We start from the raw sequence: 22,121 nt of genomic DNA, 5'->3' as shown, positions 1-22,121 counted from the left end.
TGACGAGTTTTTCTGGTCTCAGAACCAGACGATCTTGGTTCTGACTGTCCAGTTTTATGTATTTATTTGATTTGATTTTCGGTTGTTACAGACGGGACAGACATGACTGGGGGATAGAAGGAGGAAGGATGAAAGAAAGAGAGGGAGAGAAAGAAAAATAGAGGGGAGAAGAGATGGTGAGAAAGGCGGGAAGAAAAAAACAAAACAAAACACCTGGATCACCTGTATGGGGATAAGAAAAAACAGAAGAGTAAACAAACAAAAAACAACATAATAAATACAACACAATCACAATAAAGTAGCTAACAGCAGATAACAGTCGATACTAAATATGACATGTTATTGTGCAGTACGCAAGACCGACAGCGCACAATGTGCTTTGAGGTAGCAGCCAAGAAAGGTGAAGTGTGTGTCTGTGAAAACCCGTGTGTACACCTGTGTGGATCGGCATGCTTGAATTCAAAAGGTTTCTCCATGTAACGATCTGCTAGGAAGTGTGGGGAGCCACAGCACCGTCCCCCAGGGCATGAAGCAGGTATGGAGGAGATCCAGGCCCCAGACATCCAGAGGTCCCAGAATACGAGGACCCATGGAGGACCACCAGGGGGGCAACTGTGCCACCCTCCTGGGAAGAGCTGAGGAGAGCCCCAAACGAGAGGTCACCCAGCAGCCACGGAGCAGAGGCCAGAGGGGGTTGCAGTGACGTGCCTGCGGACTCTGCAGGCAGCCAGCTGTGCCAGAGAGGACCGGGCCTCAGGCCCAGAGGCCTGAGGGTACCCCACCCACCGGAAGGGGCCCAGCCGGGCCACAGTCGCCAGGTCCTGCCAATCGGCCACCAGGAGTGAGTTGGTACATACATGAGCGCCCAGCCCCAGACACCAAGAACCACCAACACACCAACGTCTGAGGGCATCAGCTACTGGCAGGGAGTGTGGTGAGGGGAGATAGGCCTCCATACCTCGGAGAGCCTGAGATGTTCCCAGAGAGGTGGAGTCTAGGTCCCAGCTGACATATAGACACAGACAAAGAGGCGTACGCAGACACAAACATGCATTCCCACCCCCATATACACAAACAAATACTCGGCACTCACCCGACGTGGAGACAGACACAAATAGGCACTGTACACACATTCACACTCCCCAAACATACTCTACATCCCAGGTCCGGGTACCCCCGCCCCCAGAGGGGCAAACCATACCTGGACCCAGGAGATGTAACCCTTCTCACTGGGGTAGAGGAAGGCAGACCGCCTCCTTATCTGCAGTAGCAGGGAGGCCCCGCATCCCAGACCCCAATCCGACGGCCAGCACCTCCTCCCAGCCCCCCAGCCCCGATGGTTAACAGAACGCGGGGTGAGTGAAGACCCCAAACCTGAGTAATGTGGTTGTCTAGGTTGCGGATTAAAATTGAGGGACAGGCGGCCAGAAGGGGGCAGAGGGGGAGTGCCTCCCCTGCACCCTGGTGACACACCTGCACCCCAAGTCCTGCGTGTGTGTGGTGGATTGGGAAGAGGGAGGCAGCTGAGGATGGGGAGGGAAGAAAGGGAGGGGCTGGGGCTGTGGCTGTGGCTGTGGCTACAATGTAGCTTGCCATCACCAGTGTGTGCATGGGTGGATGACTGGATATGTAAAGCGCTTTGGGGTCCTTAGGGGCTAGTAAAGCGCTATATAAATACAGGCCATTTAGAGAGCCCTACAGTTGGGCTGATGCACCCGCCCACCACCCCGGCAACACAACAACCAGGACCCAAGGCCCAGCCAGAGAGCCCCAGCCCAGGGGCGGAGCACCCCCAGAACCACAAGCCTCCAAGCCCGTCCCGGACCCACCCAGGGGCAGCCAGGCTACCAGGCCAGTAACCAACGTCCGCCAGCACAGACCCTCCCCCATGTTTGCTGTACGCAGCTACAAGGAAAACACCATCTAAGGCTACATTCATACTGCACGCGAAAGCGCATCATATCCGACTTTTTTGACCCTATGCGACCCATATCCGATCATGGTATGACAGTGTGAACAGCACAAATCCGATATTTTCAAATCCGACCTGGGTCATGTTAAGATTCAAAATTGAGGAGGGAGAGTACAAACCACTCTTGGTCCAGTAGGTCTCTGGTCAAACAATGATTTTAATGAATACACGCGTGGGAAGACACTCTGTACGCAGACAGCCAGTAGTCCTCGACTTAATCAGAGCATACACAGATTTTTATAGCATCAGGGTTTGAATTACTGACGCCCCTTCATACGTCACAGACAGGATATATACATACGTCAAATCAAAACCACAATGACCTTTTAACACAGTTTAAAAGAACATCGTCTTCCATCTTCATAACAGGTGCATCCTGTCACTGCCGGATGCTCGCTTGTCATCTTGACACCTCAGCAGCAGTTCTGCGACAAACTGCTCTTTGCAACATCAGCAAAACATAATTAAACTTTCCCCCATAAATGAATCTAACTAAAAGTGTGTGTGTGTCTGCGTCTGTGTGCTAACCACAATTGCACCCTGTTTCCTGTCAGCCTGTGACTTTTAGCCTTTCTGAAAGACACACACTGTTCAACCCCTGAATGCAATATAAACTCCAGATTATATTATTAATGCAATGGTACTGATGACAATTATTTAACAATAGCAGTAAAATAATTTCCCTGCTCCACAGTCACTTTCATATGTGCTACTGAATCCAATACATATCTGAAAGCGACTGCTGTTTGAATGGTCATGCCGCATTAAATCCGTCTTTTATGTCACTGACACAAGACAGATGCCAATTATCAGCGCCGGAAATGCGCCCGATAAGACATCGCGAACGCTTCCTGGCCATCCAGTGTAGATGTTAGTGAAACTGTTGGGAAGACAACGTTGGAGAAACGTGAACATTTTATTTGTACTGTATTATCTCCACATTCTGACAGAAATCTGCAACTATCCTTTGAAGCACCACTTCTCTCTAAGAGGGAAGATTGCTCTGCAGACAAGGGAATCTGCCAGTAGCCCTTGTTTAAATCCAGCATCGTGAAAAAACAAGCAGTGCCCAACCAGTCCAGGAGATCGTCGACCTGGGGCATTGGGTACACATCGAACGTGACACCTCATTCACCTTGCGGTAGTCCACACAGAACCGTATAGACCCATCTTTCTTCACCACAAGAACTATGGGCATATATCTTATATATCATATAACTATGGGGCTACTTTTTAGCCTCAGCATATTGTTCAATTCTGCAATTCAGCAATTTGTCTTTTATGCTCCAGGAGCCTGTAGGGCCATGAACCCACTGTCACGCCAGGGTGTGTCTCAATATGGTGCTCTATGAGAGACGTTCGGCCGGGCAGGGGGAGAACACATCAGCAAAGCGCTGTTGCAGTGCAGCAACATCTGCTCTCTGGGCCTGTGTGAGTGGTCATCACAATGGAGGGAGGCGGGGATGGTGGAATTTGGCACCTCCGGCCCACACTCATCTCTCTCCTTAACCAGGCTCAACAGAGCAGTGGTTTCAGCCTCCCTCCATGCTTTAAGGAGGTTGAGGTGGTAAATTTGCGTCGCTCCTCTCCTGTCTGACTGGTCAACCTCATAGTCAACGTCCCCCACTCGCTGTGTGACCACAAAGGGCCCTCGTCACTTGGCGAGCTGGAGAATGGTAGTAATACAAGCACTTTGTCTCCTGGTGAAAATTGCCTGAGCCTAGCCCCTCTGTTGTACAAGCTTTGCTGATGTTGCTGGGCCTGGAGTAAATTCTCCCGTGATAACCACCCCAACCTGTGCAGCTTTGCTCTCAGGCCCAGCACGTATTGAATTTTATTCTTTGTGGGGCTCGACCCTTCCTCCCAGTTGTCTTGAATCAAGTCGAGCACCCCTTGCGGCTACCTGCCATACAGTAACTCAAAGGGAGAAAATCCCATGGAGGCCTGGGGTCTAGCCACCGATCCCAATTTCGTTCATCCTCGTGAATAAACTTAAGAATCATGGACTTTAAAGTCTTTTTCAGCCGCTCCACCAGCCCATCAGTCTGAGGGTATTAGACACTGGTCCGAATAGATTTAATGTCCAGTAATTTGTATAGCTCCCTCAGAGTGCGAGACATGAACGACGTGGTCTGGTCAGTCAGCATTTCTTTCGGAATACCGACTCGCAAGACAATGCCTGGGCCACACTCTTGAAATGGTGTGCAGCAGTACTGCTTACAGGTATCACGTTGCATAAACCACCAGCACCAACACAAAGCGATAGCCGCGTGCACTCCGGTGGAATGGCCCGAAGATATCCATACCAATGCGCTCAAACGGCATCTCCATCAGCGGTAATGGGCGCATTCCTTTGGAATGGCTGGGTGGTTAACCAGCTGGCATTCTGGGCACCACCAGCGGCGCACATCGGCCCAAATACCCGGCCAATAGAATTAGGCCATTATGCGCTCCAGAGTTTTCTTGCATCCTAAATGCCCTGCCATGGGGTTTGAATAAGCCGCCTGGAAAATGTTTCCCGGCGGCTTTGTGGCACCAACAACTGGGTGCAGATCTCATTCGTGCGAGTGTCAAGACTCACTCGATAAAGCCGATCGTTCCGTAACTGGAAATGGGTGTAAGTCCGCGAGGCTTCAGGGTGCACCAGCAGACCATCAATATCTATCACCTGGTCATAGGCTGAGCGTAGGGTGTCATCCCGAGACTGCTCTAGGGAAAAATCTTCTGTGGGGTGCATAACCGGAGGCAGTGGGGCCTCTGTAGAGGTTCCCGCCACCTCCTCCCCCCCAGAGTCAGTATCAGTCGACCCAGTGTCACTGCTAAGTGCCGGGCAAACATTACACAAATTTACTGGTTGCGATTTCACCCAGTTTATTACCCCAGTAAGCTGTGGAACTGTGCCCAAAATGGGATGCGACATGCCTCTCTCCGTCCTGCTGATCTCGCCTCCCCTCCCCTGAGCTGCAGACAACAGCAGCTGACGCTCTGAGGGCCCCCCCCCCCCGCCCGCAGTACCGGCGGCGGTCCTGCCGGCAGGTTGGTCCTCCGCCAGTGTTGGCCCCGGACGCAGCCAGCTCGCCGCCGTGTCCTCCAGCTGTCGAGCCCAAGTGAACGGCTGCTCCCCCGCTGACATCTGACTAGCCCGAAATCGCCTCCGGTAGTCCTCCGGGGTGAACCCGAGCCAATCCAATACTGCCCTGCAAACATCCTCAAAGACACCCCGGGACGCCGGGGGCAGGCTGGGCCGCCATCTGTGCCTCCCCTGACAGCAGCGGCAGAAGCCTGGAAGCCCACTCCTCCTCAGGCCACTGGCAGGCAAGTGCTGTGGCCTGGAATGTCTGCATAAAGATTAGCGGGTCCAAGATGACATGGTTGAAGTTCCCCAAGATTGCAATGAAGGCACTCAGGTGCTAAGTCTGTAACTGGGCTATGGCAGAGTGGATAGTGTCAGCCTAATTTCAGGTAATGCCGGGGCCCAGTTCTGATCACCTGGTTAATTGTATTTCTGTTTTCATTGTCTGGTTTCAGTCAGTTTCAGGCCTAGGATTCATACTGAACTCGTAAAAGTCTGACACCAATTTTTAGCCTAGATTTGACCTGATTTTAATCAAACAAAGTTTTTCTTGCTGGCTGGTCATGACTCATTTAGATAAATTGAACAGGGTCTTTCATAGGGCGTCATTTATAACGTGTTCTTGTCTTTCTTGGTCTGTTCTGATTTCGTCTGGTCCTTCCTAGTCTGTTCGAGTACCTCTTGGCTGATGAATGTCCTGTAGAGTTCATGAGCGTTGGTCTGGAATGTTTCTTTCAGATCGAAACTGCAGGTTTGGTTACGATCACCTGTGGGACAGGGGGCGGTACTGGAGGAGCACTTGGGGGCGGGGCTAATCTGCAGGACAACACAGAAAAATCAAAGGTCAGCACTTCAACAGTGAGGCTGAACAGGAGCTAAGTCAGGACAGGAGGAGCATCCTACTTGGGTTTTATTGGTCTTAACCTCATTCTTCTTGGTCGACACAGATGAATGCTGCTTCAGTGCGTTGGTGGTGGGAAGAATCATTCCCTGACCAAACTCTGTGGGATCAGAGGTCACAGTTACCCCATGGGTCATCTCCCTGGCTGATCTTTACAGGTGTAAATTTCATAATGAAGCGTTTTAGGGACTGTCTCAGAGTAATGGCTTGCTAAGGGCTGAAACTACAAACGTTCCAACCACCAGGAGAAGCTCAAAACAGAGTACTAAAGCTCCACTTAGATTTAACGTGTTTTGCTCACATGCATTTGTAGTGGATGTGTCACAATCCTGGGTCTTTTTACCCAGCGTTTTGAGTTTTTGTTAATTTGGATGTTTATGGTTTATGTTTAAGTTCATTGGGTTTTCTAAGGTAATTTGTTTATTAGTTTCCCCTTAAGTTTTCAACCCCTGTATTAAGTATCCCTTGTCCTTTATGTGTTTCATGTCTTCATGTCTTTTGTTGTGACAACATGAACTTGACACATCTGCATTTCATTATCTTTCCCATTTTATTTTGAAGAGGTTCTGTGTTCCTGTGTTCTATGTGTTTAGCTTTACGTTTCCCCTGTGATGTCGTTATCCTCACTTGTTTCCCCATGTGTTTCCACTTCCCTCATTATCCTCCTGTGTGTACTTAGTCTGTGTGTTTTCAGTCATTTCTTGTCAGGTCGTCTGCTGTTTTCACGTCATGCATCCAGGTTTTTTTTCCATGTCTCCATGCCAGGTTTCATGTTGAAGGTTTTTTCATGCTTTAATCTTAATTCACCCAGTTTAGTTTATTGTTTAGTTTCACCTTTGTCTTTTGTTTTGTACTTCTTTGCCAGCCTTAATAAACGGCTCGGTTTTGTTATTCCATGTCACGTTTCACATTCTGTTTTGGTCTGCATTTGAGTTATTTTTCGCAATACATACAGTCTGCCTCAGCCAGACTCTGACAGGATTGCTGGGTGCTAGAGTTAATTGTAGACTCTGGTTGTCTCAGTAACTCACCCCCTCATATCAGCAGTATTCTTAACACTTTAGTATTCACTTCCAACTATTATCTCAAGCCTGGACCCACCCACCTCTCACTGCTGAATTTCACAGAACTTTAATGGTTTCAAGTTTCCACATTACTTCTAGCTTTTTCCTGTTTAGACCCACCCCTAAAAGGCTTTGATAGTTACTGACCGATCTACTTAAGAGACACAGAGGAGACACCCACGAACAGTTCTAAAAACTCCTTATGGTCAGAAACTGCCTGATGTCTTCTAGGTAACACACCTGATTTGAGCCGCTGGACATACTTGCCCAGAACCCTGCGAACCTCCTGGATGCCGGAGGTCTTCATGAGGTCCAGGAGAGGTGTGTTGGGCTGGTCTTTACAGAGAGCCACGCAGATCTGGATAGCAACATAATTATCAATACACTCATCTGTGCAGTCATCACTGGGTTGCAGGGTATGTGATCAGAATCAGAAGTCAAACTCACATCCAGGTCATCCTCGTCATTCTCGTCAGACAGGTTGGACACATCAATAGTTCCTCTGAACTTCACTCCCCTGCAGGACATCCCTGCACACAGAAAACAGTTGGCACTACAGAAAAAGAGCAACCCTATGTTAAAATCCCCGCTGTACACGTGGCTAGAGATTCTGGCAGTCATAGTCAAATGTATTCCAAGGGCCAGAGCGGGTGACACTGAGTCAAAATGAAACCTTTCATTCAGGATAAGAGTAGATTTAGTAGTTATAATTAATATCATCAGCAAAGACTCCTGGTTTACAATAATGGCTTACACAGCAGTGGGGAAGAACTCTTCAGTATTATATTTTTTCAATACCATGTGCCAACACAATGCAGAGCCACTGCTTGAACTCTACTCCCATAGAGATTGATTATCTTGTTTAAAATGTTACCTGATTCTGAAAAAGAAAGACTGAAATCAAAAGCACTTGACTCCCTGGTATAAATGAATAATGTGCATTTTCAACCAGATAACCTGTGAGCTAAAGAGGAAATGGTGTCTTGCTGATTTAGAAGATCTTCATTTAGCAGGAAAAATAATTTGTTGCTCAATAAAAGTAAAGCATGAACACCTGACTATTCAACACTCACAATGAAGATTCTTTACAGTTTTTCCCCAGTGACCACTGAAGTTAGGGTTAACGCTGATAATATTTCAAAATAACTGCTCAAACATGCTCCGAGAGTTATCATCATGATAGCTGCCATGTTGTGCGACGTGCTTCTAGAAGAACTTTGGCTAAAAGGTTTAGTGCATGGGTCTCAAACCTAAATGAGCTATGGGCCACTGCTGGCACTGTCATCTTATTGGAGGGCCACTTCAGTGTTCAAGTAATACAAATCAAACAAATAAGAAAACACACACAAATATTTTCTAAAATGTAGTGTTGTATTTTTAAATTTCAAATATTGTATAACAAGACAAAACGTTTTTTTTCTCACTCTTAACTGAAGCCCTTCATTGAACCACCAAATAAACACATCAGTACTCTCTACCTGGCCAGACACATGGCAGCACTTCTACTATCATTTTGTTCATATTTAACAAATATGCAGACATAAGTGTACACATTAGTTTTTGACTCTCTCACTGAACTAACAGAGCCAATCCCTCAGCATATTTGTACTCTCTGCTCATATTGCCTTCATATTAAATCATTTTTGGCTTCTTAAATAACTCATTTTAACAAAAAAAAAAAGTCACTTCAAGGATCAAACTGTCAATATACGGGGCAGCAAGTAGCCCCTGGGTTGTGAGTTTGAGACCCCATATCTACAGCATCTACGTGAAGGTTAAAGTCAGTCACATGAACCAAATTGAGATGGTCTCCCATGATGAATGGATGGACGACATCATCAGTGAGATCACTGACCCAGCCAGCTGAGTCTCAGCTGCCACTCGTAGAAGTAGAAGAGCTTCCCTTTGCGGTTATTGATGGAAGCTTCTCCCTCCAGCTTAGTGACTTCGGTCAGATGGCAGACACCCTCAGGTCCCTCCACCTGCACACCGAGCAGCAACTGATGGAGGCACTCCGAGGACCAGGAGGACACATCTCGCTCTGTCCTGACCAGGGGAGAGAGGAGGGTCAGCGGGTACCAAATCACGCCCACCTCTGACATCACAGAGTTCAAAAATACCTCCAAACATGTGCTGAACCAGCTGCGGCTCACATAACACACACTGAGAGTCTAAAATAGCTCATCCTACAGTATCACATACACACTGAGATCATTCTGGAAATGTCCTCTTCTTACTCAGTCATGACATTCAGGCTGTTACCATGGAAATGAGGCCAGTGCCCTCAGTTACCTGCAGGAAGCCCCAAAGATTACTCAAAAATTAACTTCTTGCGCGTTTTCTATCACTGAGCTGAAGCAACTTCTATAGCAACAGCATTACCTGAATTCTACCTTCATCAGTCTGTCTGTCTGCCACATGGACCAGTTTATATTTATTACAATAAATAAGTAGTAGTAATAATAATAGTAGTATAATGAGTACTGCAGTGATGGTAGCATTGATGAAGATGAACAGACCAGTGCCAGTTGTTGACGTTGGTGGCGTCAGCTCTCTCCTCTACTATCCATCGAGGATCTCCTTCACCCCACTTAGCCATCACGATCGCTGATCAATACAGGGCCAATGAGACACTGCTGCTCACACTGGTAAAACCCTAAGCCTGACACCAGCTGAAAAATGAAACGCCCACTTCCTCTTAGCACTGTCAAAGTAAAAGCACAGAGGACCTGGGACCGACAGTTACCTTGAGGCCAGCTGTGGGTCTTTGCTCCCAGATTGAGAACCAGCAGAGCTATACCTGCACGCTGCTCTCAGGTGATAATAACCTAAAGCCTCCCAGGTGGAAATAAATCAGCTGATGTCTGCAACCAATCTGTTGACAGTCACATCACTGATGCTGAATGTAACAGACCAATCAGATCCATTTTTAGAAGAACGACTCCTCTGGTTTATGTGATGTTTTAAGACAATCAAATTAAAAAGAATATCTGTCTGGTTTCCTGCTCCTTTAATCGAATTATTGATTAGATCAAAAATGGACTTCCTGGTGCAGCGTACTACAGCTCCCAGCAAACTTCGCGCAGCCGGAAGCATCCTCGGTCAAAGAGAAAGGGACGAAGAAGCAGGTGAAGGTAACAAAAAACAAACAAACAGCTGATTGATTCTCATCGATTATCAGGTTTACAACCAGCGGTTTGTGCTTGATGTCTACAGATTAGACACCTGCGGAGTGACGTCACATTCCCACCGTTTGTCACTAAAAACACTAATATGCGGATTTTTCATTTAGCTAGCTAATGCTAACATGCTAATAACAAACCTGCAGCTGTTACCAGAAAACGTGTCTGTAAAGGTTCTCAGTCATCCAGGTCATCGTAGTCTAAGGAGCTTGGAAAGAAAAGCATCTGGACTTCTTTAAGTTGCTTGAAGACGTTTCACCTCTCATCTGATAAGCTTCTTCAGTTTGACCCTAGAACCGAAGAAGCTCCTCGGATAAGAGGTGAAATGTCTTCAAGCAACTTAAAGAAATCCAGACGCTTTTTTTTCCGAGCTCGTTACTAGAAAACGCACACGTGCATAGCAGATGTGGGTCCGGGATCAGGCTAACCAACACGGGCTACGGCAGACTGCAGCGCACTACAACTCCCAGCAACCCCGCGAAATTGTAGTGGTTAGGTGTGGGAACGAATCATATCGCACAATAATTTCTATTGAGAGCTTCAGTAGATTTTCTTAATGTACAGGCTGTGATCAGCTGATCTGCTGCTCTTTATGGATGTATACACCTGAATTCAACAAGATGTGAGCCGATGTTTCCTGAGTTGTCCTAGCTGATTTCATCCTCTACACTGACAGTACACTGTTTATGTTGTCTTTATGTTAGACACTATACAAACATCATCAACTGAAATTCATATGAATCTCTGCTACACTTGATGTAAGCTAACTGAAATGAAACCACAGCATCTGTGCACCTTTACTGTATCCACCACAGTGCAGAAAACCAACCTGTTTATCTTTTTCTCTCCCTGTGAAATGCAGCTGGACCTTTAGCTGTAACACACTGTGGGACAAACTGCACACAAACAGTTTTTATATGTTTGCTGATGTTTGTTGAGCTGATAGAAATGCTGCATTTCAAACTGCCTGACACTTAAAAAAACGTTACTCCCTTTATGCTCGCTCCTCTTCAGCAGGGCTAGCTAGATGCTGAAGTACCGCAAACACAATTCATGGACACCCCTGGCGATGACTATGAAGGTTCGCAGTGATATAAAATAATTACTCCCCTCAGATGTGTTAAAACTAAAGTAAGGAGCCGTTTTGAAAATGTAAGGAGTAGAAAGTTCAGATATTTGTATAAAATGTAGGGATAAAAGTAAAAAGTTGTAAAAATAAATAAATAATAATAATACTCAAGTAAAGTACAGATACCTGAAGATTCTGCTGAAGTATTTGTAATTCGTTACTTCCCACCTCTGGGCCCAGACTAGGTAAATGTGGAGGGTTCAGGAAGGACATCCGGATCAGGCATGCAGGCCATAAAAAATCAGATTTCCATACCGGATCGGTCAGGCCCGGGTTAACAATGACTGACTGGGTTCTGCTGGCCAGCAGGTGCAAACTGGGCTACTATTGGCTACTACTACTGACTACTATTGAAGATGAAGGAAGAGGAGAGGGAGAATCAGAATACTTTAATAATCCCTAAGGAAATTATGTTGTTACAGTTGCTCCAAGACAATAACAGTAACAGACTAAACTAAATTAAATAATATAATATATTACAATGTTTACAAAATAATAACGGGCAGCATGGTGGCACGGTGGTTAGCACTGTTGCCGCACAGCAAGAAGGTCCTGAGTTTGGTTCCACCATCAGGCCAGGGTCTTTCTGTGTTTTTGCACAGCATGTTCGTATTGTTTCGTGCCACCAGTCTCTCTTTATTCAGAGTTTTCAGACACAGTTGTCTGTGTTTCTCCTTTTCTTTTTTCTCCATCGCTGTCTTTCTTCTTTTTCACTGTCTTTTCATGTGTAACTAAGTCTCAGCTGTCAGATTTACCGCCTGGAGTATACAGAGTTCATTGGCTGAGTGGTATCACATGGGGTGGCTTAAGTTGCACCCAACTGGTCTGTGCATTTCTTCAGCCACTGAACCACTACCGTAAAGACCAGAAAATGCTGGACCAGTTAAAACAGAAGCACCCTATCAGCTTTGAAATTTTTGCCTTCTGTTTTTACTGGAAGTCCGGTTCCATATGGGACCGCTTGTGGGTGCAGCTCAGGACCCCAGTCCGCCTATTAGTGACCTCTGGCTTATGTTGACATTAAACGGTTCTCAAATTTAACTCCATATCCGTATTTCTTAGTTTTAGACCAGTGGCTTACTCTAATATGTTTCCCTCATTTAGTTGACTAAGAAATTAGTCACCATTGCTAATTAATTATATATATTTAATAATTAGGCAGCACGGTGGCACGGTGGTTAGCACTGTTGCCGCAAGCAAGAAGGTCCTGAGTTCAATTCCACCATCAGGCCGGGGTCTTTCTGTGTGGAGTTTGCATGTTCTCCCCGTGTCTGCGTGGGTTCCCTCTGGGTACTCCGGCTTCCTCCCACCGTCCAAAGACATGCAGTTTGTGGGGATAGGTTAATTGGATAATCCAAATTGCCACTAGGTGTGAATGTGCGAGTGAATGGTTGTCTGTCCTTGTGTGTTGACCCTGCGACAGACTGGCGACCTGTCCAGGGTGTACCCCGCCTCTCACCCTATGATAGCTGGGATAGGCTCCAGCGCCCCCCGTGACCCTGAAAAGGATAAGCGGAAGCGAATGGATGGATGTTTACAAAATATAAGAAATAGCTCTAATGTATACAAATATATTCATAAATATCAAGAATATTAGAGACATGACATATACATGATTGACATTTTACTCTGTCCTGTAAAACGTTGTTATTTTACTGTACAGGATGTGCAGAAGGGTGTAACTTCTGCATTGTGCATTAGATGGAGGAGTTGTACGGAGATATCCACAGGCAGGAATGATTTCCTGTGTCGTTCAGTGGTGCCTTATGGGTAATCGCAGTCTCTCACTGAGCGTGGTCCTGGGACTGGCCAGCACATCATGGAATGGGTGGGAGGTATTATCCAGCATTGTCCTTATCTTGGACAACATCCACCTCTCAGATACCACCCTAAGGGAGTCCAGCTCCATCCTCACAATATTACTGGACTTGGGGATCAGTTTATTTAGTCTGTTGGCATCTGTGACCCTCAACCCAACAGCATGGGATGGCACTGGCGGCAACAGACTCATAGAACATCCTAAGCATTGTCCGACAGATGTTGAAAGACCTCAGAGACACGTCTGGCCCTTCCTGTAGAGTGCAGTGGTGTTTTTAACCCAGTCCAGTTTATTGTCTGTGTGTACTCCAAAGTATTTATAGTCCTCCACAAAGTCCACATCGACTCCCTGGATTGAAACAGGGGTCACAGGATTCCTCATCCTCCTAAAGTCCAGGTCCTTCTGAGAGGGCATGTTAGGACTAGGAGGCAGCGAGACAGAAGGAAAGGCAGGAGTGTGTAGGTGAGAGTAGGACTCTAAGTGTTGGGACTGTGATGGGAAAGGGAAAGAGGGTAGATATACTATGAGAGACCAGCAAAGGCCAGGAGCAGTGGAGGTGGATTCTGCTGTACCTTGGTGTAGATGGAAAGAGAAAGAAAGTAGTGGTAATGTTCGAGGTAGAATATGTAAATAGGGTTGTGGCAGTAAGGAGAGTCTGAAAAAGGATCATGATTTTGAAGCTAAAAGTCAAAAGGTGTGAAGTGGTAGAGAGTGTTCCCACACGGTTAGCGTGGTGATTGGAGCGGACTTTAAAGGATATGTAGGTGAAAGGAACATCAGACAAATGCTTTTCTTTGTGCACTCGTGCTACAGTCAAAGCTGATTTCAGTTTTTGAGTGGGAAGAGAAAAATGGTGGCATGGTCTACAGCTGCTGAGGGGTGGGGATATGGACAGGCCTTTAGATTTGAATGCACAAAAGAACAAGAGCGCGATGGTAAAGAGTAAACTACATTCAGTAAAGAAACAACTGCATTATTCTGTTAACACAACATCTGATAACATCTGCACTGAGAGCATGCTAACACAAAGCTAGCCAAGAGCGCAGAGTGATGTTAAAGCTGAGTTGTATGCAGACCCGAACCCAGCAGCCAGAGCCTGAACTTCATCATGTAACAAAGACAGTAATGAGCAGTCAGGCTGCAGCGTCTGTTTCTACCTGTCCATGTGTGTACTGTAGAATCACCCTGGCAACCACTCTGCAGTGTGCTTTGGCCGATTTTTGGTTTTACTTTGTGTTTATGTGTAAAAATTGTATCCTCATTAGGATAGAGATCTGTGTCAGGTTTATACTGTTAAAAGTAAATGTGTGACAGTTGTTTCAGGTCATTTCTGGAGTAATGAGAAAGTAATGTAACAAGTAGTGTAATAAATTACTTTCTTTAGCGAGTAATTAAGTAACGTACTTTATGAAAAGTAATGAGTAATGTTTAACAGATTTTTTTTGACCAATAACATAATAGTGCTAATAATACACACTGAAAATGAAAAATATGAAAAGCTTAGCATATGCTGAGACAGTGTTTCTCACTGTGCGCCACTTCCTGACCTGTGATCTCATCACATGATCAATAAGGAGAAAAAGAATGACATCATGTGATGCAGGCTGTGTCTTACCAGCTAATAGCTTCCTTCCTTTCTGTGTTGACAATTTAAATAAAGAGTCACTAACTCTTTATGTCCAGATGATTAAGAGTAAAGTTGACGAGGAAGACTACTGGCACAGCTCCAAGTTTAAAGCGTTCACCTTCGATGATGAAGATGATGAGTTAAGCAGGGTAAGACCTCCAGAACCAGAAGCCAGAGTGAATTGTTCTAGCCCTGCATGTGTGTCATTGACTTGATGTGGCTCTCAGGTGTGATTTTTAGGTGTTGTTGTCTAACAGTTGAAGGAGTCTCGGCAGGCCGTAAACAATATACGGCGGCTGGTGGAGGAAGACGATGACGAAGATGATGTCGAGAGGGTCAGCTGGAGTGGCGAGCCAGTCGGCAGTAAGACCCCTACATTCTCCTCATTGGTCACTCCTTTGGAGAATGCTGAGATTTGATTGGTTATAGGGTGGTTACCTGTCATACTTGTGTCCACAGGTATTTCCTGGTCCGTTAAAGAGACAGCTGCCTCCAGTCAGAGGGCAGATAGAGAGCCTGCCTTCCCCAAAATTAGCACTGACACGCCATCGATCAGTAGGAGCCAATCAGGATACTCGCTGAGCTCTCTATTCAAAGGTGAGGACGGTCACATGACTCAGATAGACCGAAGCCTGATCATGTGATTCACTGCAGTTGTCATGTGATTCTGTGCAGGAAAACCTAAGGTAGGGAACTTCCAGACCTTCAGTGACGGTGAGTCCTCAGATGACTCAGGTGGTGTTCTTATACTTTTACGATATTTCACCTAGTCAGGGTCATGTATATCAGGGTATATAAATGAATGGTGATTGGATGAATATGGGATGATGTTGAATGGTGATTGGATGAATATGCAATGATGTTGGTTGGTGGTTGGATGAATATTGGATGGTATTTAAAGGTCAAATAATGGTTGTATAAATAGTGGGTGATGATTAGATGGTGATGGATGATGTTTGGATAGTGATTGGTTGATGGTTCGATTAATAATGAATGCTGATTTGATGGCGCTTGGATAATGGCTGGGTGAATACTGGTTGACTGATGGTGGTTGGATGTTGTTTGGTGGTTGCATGGTCATTAATGATAGTCAGATGATAGAGGATGTATGGTGGTTGGATGTCTCGCTCAGACTGACATTTGTTTTTTGGGGTTTTTAGCACTTACTGACTCGTCTGTCAGGCTCTACGCTCCTGAGCTCCGAAAACCAAAGTCTGAGTACAAGGTAAGATTACCCTGGTTAAATAGGGTGTTATATTTAGTAATCTAATTACTATGGGTGTGTAATATGGCTGTTCAAATATTGTGATAACTGTTAATCTCATTACAGTTATGCTTCAAAATCCAGTTACTCTTGGGTATTCTGATTACCCATGAGTAATTCAATTATAATATCATTAACCTGATGTAAGTTGATGTGCACGACTAGTCGACTGGACAACTAATCTTCACTGTTGTCACTAGTCGGTACCAGACATATGAGTCATTTAACCTAGTTGTTTTACATTTGAATTAATCCCCACTGCTGGTAAATAGTTGTGTCCTAATCTTATGGAACCATCTGCCACCAGGTGAGAAACGCCAAAAATCAGCCTCATATTTTAGTCACCACTGTTATTTCTAGTTCTTTTAAAGGCAAAAGAGTGAGATCACAGACAATCCTTAGCGATAGGGCGAGGAGTTCAGTTGTTTGGGAAGGATTTAGAGTAGAGTCGATGCTCGTCCACATTTAAAGGAGCCAGTCGAGGTAGACACCAACTGGGTAAGGTGGTCCGACCAGGGATATCCTGCCAGGAGGAGGCCGCTGTGTACACCTGAGACATGGGTCATGTTTTGTGAACTCAAAACATGTTTTCAATAATTTGGATTCCTCAAAACAGCCACCCTTTGCTTTGCTTACTGCTTTGCACAGTCTTGGCATTCTTTCGAGGAGCTTCATGAGGTTGTCACCTGAAATGGCTTTCCAACAGTCTTAAAGGAGTTTCCAGAGATGCTGAGCACTTGTTGGCCCTTTTGCCTTTGATCTGCGGTCCATCTCATCCCAAACCATCTCCATTGGCTTTTTAGGTCATGGTAAATGGTAGATGGACGGAGTCTTATATAGCGCTTTTATACTCTGTAAGGTTTTCTGACTGATGAAAGGTGTGACGTGTAACTGTTTGCACAGACCATTTTTTGAAAAAACAATTATTGGATTCATGAAGCTGAACTTAAATCATGCATAAATGATTAGTATTTATTCAGGTTTGGATGTATGCGTTTGTAAAATAGTTATACTCTTGCTCAGATTGCTTCCAATTTTTGTGTGGATTGACGTACGTTACACACAAATCACTGCACACATCTGTAAATCTTAGTTTATGCTTTTGGGTCATGTCGTACGCATTTGCAACCCTTTTGTGGAAAATTCCTCTCCGTATTTAATCACCCCCCTCTTTTCCGGTCAGAGTGAATTTTTAAACCAGGCTTGAATCAGGGCCATCCTGATACGCATGAGGAGGAGCTCACTGATGAGTCGGAAACAATATTTAGTGTTGATTATGTTCACAACGGAGAAAACTGCCTGGCTTTTGTGTGTGTAGCCAAACATGGTGACTTTCCTCACACCTGTGGAAGGTCGGCTTATGCAAATGGCTCTTTTGAGTCCACATCTGCTGGGAGATCGCATCTGCAGAGGCCCAGCATTCATCTGTTGCTCTATTGTCACTGTACACTTTTTTGTTTTTGCACAGCATGTTCGTATTGTTTTGTGCCACCAGTCTCTCTTTATTCAGAGTTTTCAGACACAGTTGTCTGTGTTTCTCCTTTTCTTTTTTCTCCATCGCTGTCTTTCTTCTTTTTCACTGTCTTTTCATGTGTAACTAAGTCTCAGCTGTCAGATTTACCGCCTGGAGTATACAGAGTTCATTGGCTGAGTGGTATCACATGGGGTGGCTTAAGTTGCACCCAACTGGTCTGTGCATTTCTTCAGCCACTGAACCACTACCGTAAAGACCAGAAAATGCTGGACCAGTTAAAACAGAAGCACCCTATCAGCTTTGAAATTTTTGCCTTCTGTTTTTACTGGAAGTCCGGTTCCATATGGGACCGCTTGTGGGTGCAGCTCAGGACCCCAGTCCACCTATTAGTGACCTCTGGCTTATGTTGACATTAAACGGTTCTCAAATTTAACTCCATATCCGTATTTCTTAGTTTTAGACCAGTGGCTTACTCAGGGATAGCTCAGTAGGTAAAGTGGTCGCCCCATGATCGGAAGGTCGGCGGTTCGAATCCACTTAACGGCTACCCTGAGGTACCCCTGAGCAAGGTACCGTCCCTACACACTGCTCCCCGGGCGCCTGCTTAGTGGGCTGCCCACTGCTTCACAGAGTGAATGGGTCAAATGCAGAGAAAAACAAGTAATTTCCCCATGGGGATCAATAAAGTATCCACTATTATTATTATTATTATTATTATGTTTCCCTCATTTAGTTGACTAAGAAATTAGTCACCATTGCTAATTAATTATATATATTTAATAATTAGGCAGCACGGTGGCACGGTGGTTAGCACTGTTGCCGCAAGCAAGAAGGTCCTGAGTTCAATTCCACCATCAGGCCGGGGTCTTTCTGTGTGGAGTTTGCATGTTCTCCCTGTGTTTGCATGGTTTCCCTCTGGGTACTCCGGCTTCCTCCCACCGTCCAAAGACATGCAGCTTGTGGGGATAGGTTAATTGGATAATCCAAATTGTCACTAGGTGTGAATGTGCGAGTGAATGTGAGGGTGAATGGTTGTCTGTCCTTGTGTGTTGACCCTGCGACAGACTGGCGACCTGTCCAGGGTGTACCCTGCCTCTCGCCCTATGACAGCTGGGATAGGCTCCAGCCCCCCCCCCCGCGACCCTGAAAAGGATAAGCGGTAGCGAATGGATGGATGCTAATTTAATTACTCTGGGGTAATGTGATTACAGTTCTGTTGTCCTGTGCTGTCATTTCTAATGGTGATATGGTTATTGTGATGTCAGGATTATGTCAGTGATTGGTCACCTGAAGAGACGGTTCAGAGACTTCAGCAAGGAAAGGTAACACACCTGTTCACCCAAGTCTGAGTATTTCTGCTCTGTATTAATATTGTAAGTATTTGTACTGTGTGGCAGGCCGTGTCTCTGGAAAAATTCAGTGTGGTACTCTGAGCGTCAGTACTCTATAGTAGTAGTACTGTGATTATTTGTACTGCATTGTAGGCTGTGTCTCTGGAGAGGTTCCGCACACTGCAGGACAAACTGCTGCTGCTCGATCACGCCATTGCTGCTCATGATGGAAACGTCATCACGGCTGTAACTTGATCTGATTCATAACGGCATCATTTAAACTTTATTAACCATCCCATCAGACACAACTGAGCATGCTCTGTTTATTTTTCAGGTTTTAATCTATCTAAAGAGGACGCTCTGTAAAGGTGAGTGTGGTCTTGATCCCGGTCCTGCTGGTTGATTGGTTCTCCCACTGAGTCTGTTTTTGTTCTCAGAGGTTTTGTTTCGAGAGCTGGAGTCCAGGCAGACAGCTCTCAGACACTTCATCCACTACCTGAGTGAGACCCAAAACCAGAGGCTGCTGCTGGAACTGCACAGGTTTGCTCTCACCTACAAGTACACCTGTCCCTGCTGATTACTGCCCTCGTCTGTATGAAGCGTGATGCTGAACATGCTGCAGGTGTTCTTGTGACTGAGTGATGAGGTTCAGGTCGGCAGATAGACATTCAGGTGTGTCACAGGTATCTGGTGTACACCTGTACAGATAGAACTCTTTTGATGTGTTTGCTTTCTTCCTGTTCCTCAGAGCACTGGGCAGAGCTGAGGATGCGGCGGTATGTAGTACTCTGTAGCTATAAACAAATCAACATTAATTCTTCTGGCGTTCATTGGGCTGATGATGATGCCATTTCCTGTTTTCATGGCAACAGCTGCTTCAGTATAAGGAACACTTGAGCATCACAGATGAAAACAAAAGACGGGACTTCCTGAAGAACTGCCTTAGGTCAGTAATCTGATTACACTCAGGTAACTGTTAGTGTTTGTTGTTTACAGTTGTTTGTTCGTTGTTTTCAGCCTCCCATTTTCTGCTGAGGACCTGGCCCATGTTCAGGATCACTACACTCTATTGGAAAGGCAGATCATCATCGAGGTCAGTAACCAGTTAATTAAGTTCATGATGAGGTTGAAGGTTTCTGATTGACTAGATCCAGTTTAATCACTGTTGTTGCTAGGTGACAGACCGGCAGGCTGAGCGTGGAGGGAAGGTGGAAATTTTCCAGAAGTTTCCCAGAAAAGCTTTGATCCTCAACATGCCGCTGATCACCACGCTGTACTACTGCTGCTTCTACCACTACGCTGAGCCAGAGGTCAGTCTGTTAGCCTGTGTTAGTTTTAGTTCCTGTTAGCCTGAATTAGTGTTAGTCCCTCTTAGCCTGAGTTAGTGTTAGCCCCTGTTAGCCTGAGTTAGCAGTAACCTGCAACAGTGTTTATATTTCAGGGGACCTTCAGCAGTCCGTTAAATATCCGTCAGACCTTTAAGGTGAGAGCTGACTGGTTTGCTTTGACTTTTGACCTCTTTTGATCTGTTTGACTCACTGACCTGTGACCTCTGAACTCAGATCTCAGAAAAGCAGTACTTTGTGACTGCTTTGGCTGCAAGGGCGAAGCTGAAGGCATGGCTGGACGTGGACGCTCTGTTTGCCAGCAGGAATTGGCTCGGGTTCACCAGGAAGAAATCACCACTGAGCTTCCAGCGAGTTGTTGACATCCTACAGAAGAACTCCGCCCCCACACACGTGAGCTACTGTAACACACCTGGTACAGAGGTAGAGAGAGACGTAGCCATCAGCTTGTTATTGATTTTTGATCATTGGTTATTGATTACTGTCAGGTGCTGCAGGACTACGTGGCACTCGTGGACGACGGAGAGTTGAGGCTCACTTTGGCTCAGAAACATAAATGTCACGACATCGTCATCAGTGTGAGTCTGCCAAATTTGATTTAGCTGCTTGTGGTGGAATTAAGGCACGACGGGTCCAAGGATCATAGTTTTGAGCCATTTTATTGAGCACTTCTCACCACAACAACCAACCCTTGAGTCCCCGTGTTTTAACACCACAGGTGCGATCTGCAGATGCCGTGCAGGTGCGTCCGCACGGCACCACAGACCACGCCCCACCACACTGCTGCTTTAAAAATGACCAATCAGAGAACAATACTTTGTATGATGTCATGATGATGTTGTATCTCTGGGCAAATCAGACATACCGGGACATGAAGGACCGGCAGCTGCTGCTGGGATACCGTGGGAAGGTGGTGAGGGGCTCAGCGGAGGAGAGGAAGATTGATGACCTGCTCAGCAACCCGGTGAGGAGGGCTCCTTTGTGAACTATATCATGTGACTTGACATGTGACTAAACTATTTCTTTTCTTTCAGCAAATTCGCTGGAAAAACTAACATGGCTGTCACCATGGCAACATGAATGTCCTTCCAGCCCATCTGTGGCTGTCTGAATCGATGTAGCTCTGCCTACATACCCAGGAAGGGGGAGAGTCATGACTCTGATGTTCCTTTGAAAACAGGAAGTGACTGTATTGATGTGAGAAAGAGTGGACGGAGTTATTTCTTCATGTTTCATCAGATAATTGGACACACCTCTGACATTAATTCTGACATCATCACGCCAAATAAAATAAAAACACAGATTGATGCTTCAGGACAGCAGGATGCTGCTGCCATATTTGTCCGAGAATGTATGTGTGCTCTCAAATGTTCAGGTTGCCACCTCTCATAGACAGATCTGTCCTAAAGTGATCGGGTTTGAAGTTTGTCTAAAAGTTTCCCAAGTAAAACAAAAATCCAAAAGCTGTGATCAATCCCATGTTTCTGTTAACATGAAGAGCAGACTGATGTATTAAATATTCCTGTACTGTGTGAGAAAATAAATCATAACTTTTAATTAAGAGACATCAGAAACAGCTGAATTTTGCTTAATGGATTTTTTTTAACCTTTTATTTGTTCACAAACATAAAGTGCAAAATAAACACAAACATCCCCAAAACCCATCTGTCTGTTACAAACAGCCAATAAACATTTATATATCAATTATTGACTCTCCTCGTTTGTATATAATGACGATTTCTTTCATCACCACATGAGAGATTAAAGGGAAATAAACAGCAGCTTTGAAGAGCAAACATTCAGATATTTATCGAGTTTTCAGGGCAAACATCGATATTTTTCACTCCGCTGGCTCTGAATGTTGGCGCTTCCTTCTTATTTTACACGTGTTGTACAGGTTTGTGTTTACAGCCCCGTGCATTTTATGAGACTCCTCGTG

At 45.5% G+C, this 22,121-nt stretch overlaps 2 protein-coding genes across 5 annotated transcripts; one reads left to right on the top strand and one right to left on the bottom strand.

Moving 5' to 3' along the window:
• LOC146558577 (activator of 90 kDa heat shock protein ATPase homolog 1-like) lies at positions 1-10,502 on the bottom strand. Of its 3 annotated transcripts, XM_085246223.1 has the most exons (8): positions 10,333-10,467; positions 9,530-9,617; positions 8,866-9,056; positions 7,458-7,540; positions 7,251-7,368; positions 5,949-6,046; positions 5,724-5,861; positions 1-222 (listed from the first exon to the last, which is right to left on the bottom strand). In XM_085246223.1, the coding sequence occupies exons 2-8, from the start codon at positions 9,607-9,609 to the stop codon at positions 55-57; spliced, it is 876 nt and encodes a 291-aa protein (XP_085102349.1). In that variant the 5' UTR covers positions 9,610-9,617; positions 10,333-10,467; the 3' UTR covers positions 1-54. The 3 variants fall into 3 exon arrangements, with proteins under 3 accessions (XP_085102349.1, XP_085102351.1, XP_085102350.1); XM_085246225.1 differs by lacking the exon at positions 9,530-9,617 and having other exon boundaries at positions 10,346-10,502; XM_085246224.1 differs by having other exon boundaries at positions 5,970-6,046; positions 9,530-10,474.
• Positions 9,964-21,886, top strand: vipas39 (VPS33B interacting protein, apical-basolateral polarity regulator, spe-39 homolog). 2 transcript variants are annotated; one of them, XM_085246215.1, is made up of 19 exons: positions 9,964-10,144; positions 14,824-14,916; positions 15,025-15,130; positions 15,227-15,364; positions 15,443-15,481; positions 15,928-15,992; positions 18,771-18,827; positions 18,990-19,082; positions 19,171-19,204; positions 19,274-19,376; positions 19,585-19,612; positions 19,709-19,782; positions 19,854-19,929; positions 20,012-20,146; positions 20,278-20,319; positions 20,399-20,575; positions 20,671-20,760; positions 21,042-21,146; positions 21,217-21,886. In XM_085246215.1, the coding sequence occupies exons 2-19, from the start codon at positions 14,824-14,826 to the stop codon at positions 21,235-21,237; spliced, it is 1,476 nt and encodes a 491-aa protein (XP_085102341.1). In that variant the 5' UTR covers positions 9,964-10,144; the 3' UTR covers positions 21,238-21,886. The 2 variants fall into 2 exon arrangements, with proteins under 2 accessions (XP_085102341.1, XP_085102340.1); XM_085246214.1 differs by lacking the exon at positions 9,964-10,144 and having other exon boundaries at positions 10,524-14,916.
• Positions 21,887-22,121: the final 235 nt, after the last annotated feature.

Source organism: Mchenga conophoros, linkage group LG15 (assembly GCF_057382185.1).
Source record: "Mchenga conophoros isolate Kocher_MC1m ecotype Shallow Benthic linkage group LG15, M_conophoros_male_GT1.1, whole genome shotgun sequence".
Classification (NCBI taxonomy): Eukaryota; Metazoa; Chordata; class Actinopteri; order Cichliformes; family Cichlidae; genus Mchenga; species Mchenga conophoros.
Note: the sequence above shows the minus strand (reverse complement) of the source record. Positions and strands in the feature narration are given on the sequence as shown.